General features: G+C 48.7%; 1 protein-coding gene across 1 annotated transcript; it reads left to right on the top strand.

Moving 5' to 3' along the window:
* Positions 1–841: 841 nt before the first annotated feature.
* On the top strand, positions 842–2,554 carry LOC124646674 (putative B3 domain-containing protein Os04g0347400). Its single transcript, XM_047186761.1, has 5 exons — positions 842–913; positions 1,007–1,286; positions 1,603–1,694; positions 1,793–2,279; positions 2,403–2,554. Coding segments are annotated over exons 1-5 (933 nt in total). The 3' UTR covers positions 2,405–2,554.
* Positions 2,555–3,617: the final 1,063 nt, after the last annotated feature.

The following is a 3,617-nucleotide window of genomic DNA, read 5'->3' as shown; positions in this document are numbered from 1 at the left end:
CAAAACGCAATTGACAGAGAAGTAAAAAAGTGTGCCTTATATATATAAAACACCTATTCTTTCATTGCAAATTTGCTAGACCTATATGATTAACCATCTGAATAGATTCTACCTTATATTCATCACCTAGTGTTGCAAATAAAGTCGGCAATTGGTTAAATGATGTTGATCCTAGGTTTAAGCTACTTATTAGGGTGAGAGCTATTGCAGTTATTTGGTTGATGTGGCTATGTAGAAATGACAAGGTTTTAAACAATAAATTATTTTCTCTACCACGGCACGGCTACACTCTGTTTATGATTACCTCTACAACATATGGAGTATTGCAACCTCTTTACGTAAATGTCTACACGGTTAGAGGACACACTAAGGGATATTTTTTTCCCAACATGGATGATAATATGATCTACTCATTCCCCCGCTTCGCCATAAGAGCGTTTAGTTTTATCTAGTATGTTAGTCATTTTACAATATGTTTACTGTGCCAATTTCTTTTTTAACCAATGTCTACTGTTCCAATAAATAAGATAGAAGTACTCCAAAATCAATTTTCACAAATAGTTTATGACTAGTACTTAACCAAAACTGAGCTATAGACTCCATTGGCTAGGGAGGCGGCGAACGTTAGCACACCAATAAACGGAAAGTAAAAAGCATGTGCATATGAACCTAGGCACCATTGGCGTGCCGCACTCTGCCAGCGAATGTGAATAAAGCGTGCAGTAATTCTGCTACTCCCCACTTCCCCAGAAGTTGAAACAGAGGCCGTAGAGGAGGCAGAGACAAGCTCAAATGCGTTGAGTTCTTCGCCACGCCACCGTCGTCTAGGTGCCCAAGGACCATGGGTAAACATGGTGCCCGCAGCATGACCACGGAGCTGAAGGTGCTGCTGCCTGATTCCTCCGAGAAGCTGGTAAGAAGAAGTAGACGCGCATTTCTCTTTTCCAGTGCTATGTCCATCCATTCCAGACTGACCACGCTGATGCATACTATACTGGGTGTGCAGCGTATCTCCGACGAGCTCGCGGAGTGCTTTGATTCCAGAGACGGCGGCGGCCGGATGACGGCCTTCCTCGTCAGCCCGTTTGGCACGGCGGTCTGGCGCGTCGAGGTCGGCCGGGACAGCGACGGCGCGTTCCTGGGTCGACGGTGGCCGGAGTTCGTGCAGGCCCACGGCATCTGCGTCGGCTGGTTCTTGGTGCTCCGCCACGAAGGCCGCGGCGTGCTCACAATCAAGGCCTTCGACGCCACCTACTTCATCAAAGAGTTCGGCCAAACCCTAACCGGTGTGCTTACTCTCTGCCTCTCTACGATTCTGTCTGTATGTACCATTTAGGAGGTATCAGGGTAAGCCAAATTAAATAACTACAGTGCGCGTAGATCAATTAATCAGATCAAGTTTTGAGTTAGAGCAAGTTTGACCAGGCTCTGATTAATTGATGCCTTGGAACCCCATAAACTTTGAGCAGGCTACAAACTCGTGTCCAGTCTTCTTCTTTTTTGTGAAATTGTGTCCAGTCTTAAGCTTAGACAGCTCATAGCTCATACATCTGACAATTGTTCTTTTTTTTGCGGGTACATCTGACAATTGTTGATTTTCAGTTCCGGGCCTCGGGGAATCCCAGATCGAAACCGGCCGTGCTCGTAAGCCGCAGTTCATCAGCCCGTTTTGCCATGATTGGATGGAAAAGATGGTTTGCATACTCTTCTTCCTGCCTGAATCAATTCTTCAGATGTACCATATGCTGATTACTATGTTTACTGCATCGTGTTGTTTCACCTGTCTTTGCAGCCTATCCCTGCTGAATTTCTGAAACGGGGATATATTTCTGATGAGGAGCTCAACAGGCGGATGACCACTTTCGTGACCCCCTTCCGCGACTTTTGGCATATCGACCTTGAGAAGGATGGGTCAAATGTGTTCTTCGCAGGTGCCTGGTCAAAGTTTATGGAGTTCCAAGGCATCACAGAAGGTGAAGTTCTGTTGATCAGGTATCAAGGGAATATGATCTTTACAATCGAAGTGCTCGGGTTTACCGGATGCCGGAGAAATTTGAAGAAACAGGACATCAGATTTCAGCAAACTGGGAACAGTGAGGAGACAAATTCGTCCCAGCAAACTGAGCAGAGTGAAGAGACAAATTCGTCCCAGAAAACTGGGCAGACTGAAGAAGCAAATTCGTCCCAGAAAACTGGGCGGACTGAAGAAATGATTACTCTTTCGTCCCAGAACACTGAACAGAATGAAGAGGCAAATCCGTCCCAGAAAAATGCGCACTGTGAGTAAACAAATTATTTAGTGCCCTGTGAATATCATTTTGTGAAACCTGTATGAATATCTTCATAGTGAATTAACTTATATGCTAAATGAATTACTATTATTGTTGTCTTAGCATCTAAAGAAGCGCAGAGCCAAAAGGAAGCACAAATTTCCAGAAGGAAAAGGAAACGAAGTGAAGAAACAAGAATTCCAAGAAGCTGCAGAAATCCTCTTAACAAAAGAACAGATTGTGAATATGATACTACGTCACAGCCTTGGATAAGGAAGCAGCTCAACGCTAAGCTTCGAACCAGTATTGTAAGCACAATCATATATGTATTATTTCCAAGAACATTCATATACTCTAGGAGATCAAACCCTGATCGACCATCTGATCTAAAAAGACCCCGAAACCCTACCTCCTCTCCCGACTCCCTCCCGGGCGGCGGCAGAGGATCTCCCCTCTCCCGCGCAGCCGCCCCTCAGGCCGCCGCCCCATAGGCCGCCACTTCTTCTGGCCCCGGCGGCGGTGGCGGCACTCCTTCCGTCGAACGACGAGGGGGAGGAGAGGGTTTCCACGGCGGCGCTCCATGGGAGGTGATGTGGCACCGGTGGAGGAGAGGGTTTCCACGGCGGCGCTCCATGGGAGGTGATGTGGCACCGGTGGAGGAGAGGGTTTCCACGGCGGCGCTCCATGGGAGGTGATGTGGCACCGGTGGAGGAAGCCGGGCGGCACGACTGCTTGGCCGGGGCCTGATGCCCTTCACCGGTAGCCATGGAGGAGTGGATGAAGCGGTGGCGGCCTTCGCCCCCGGCGGCGGTGCGGCGGTGGTGCGCATGATCCGCACCGCCGTCTTCTTCCGGAGGTGGTCTTCTTCCCTGGTGATCCAGCAGGAGGGAGTGGCGGCGTGGGGGCTGCTGGTCTTTCTTTGTTTTGGTGGTGGTCCTTGGGTTTCTCGTAAGCGAAGATGATGATCTTCCGGAGGTTAGTTTGCCTTTATCTGGGCTGGAGAGATGAGTTCCGGAAAGCTTCGCCGGCGAATGGAACAGTGCATCTTTTGCCTGGAGTTTGCTGGATCAGGTGGTATTCGGTCAAGCGCACCCATGTTTTTATTCTGACCGTTTGGTTACGGAGGGAGCGGCGCGAAGCTCTATTTTGTGTTGACATCAGGTGACTTTTTGGTCCATGGTGAAGTCAGAAGAAGGAATATCATGAAGGCCGGATTGGTGGACTGGCTAATGGAGATTCGAGTCTCCATGATGCTGAGGGACTTGCTTGGCGTTCCGAACTCCGCAACAGTGGTATGGAAGTGGGGGCGGTAATACAGGTGAAGTTCAGAATCGTACCTTTCAGGGT

The sequence above is a fragment of the Lolium rigidum genome, chromosome 4 (assembly GCF_022539505.1).
Source record: "Lolium rigidum isolate FL_2022 chromosome 4, APGP_CSIRO_Lrig_0.1, whole genome shotgun sequence".
NCBI classification, from domain to species: Eukaryota; Viridiplantae; Streptophyta; class Magnoliopsida; order Poales; family Poaceae; genus Lolium; species Lolium rigidum.
The sequence above is the reverse complement of the archived record's forward strand: the minus strand, read 5'-3'. Positions and strand labels throughout refer to the sequence as shown.

Coding starts and splice junctions, on each gene's coding strand:
- LOC124646674 (XM_047186761.1), top strand. CDS start 842: ATGGGTAAACATGGTGCCCGCAGCATGACCACGGAGCTGAAGGTGCTG. Junction 914..1,006: donor CTGATTCCTCCGAGAAGCTG/GTAAGAAGAAGT, acceptor CTGGGTGTGCAG/CGTATCTCCGACGAGCTCGC. Junction 1,287..1,602: donor GTTCGGCCAAACCCTAACCG/GTGTGCTTACTC, acceptor GTTGATTTTCAG/TTCCGGGCCTCGGGGAATCC.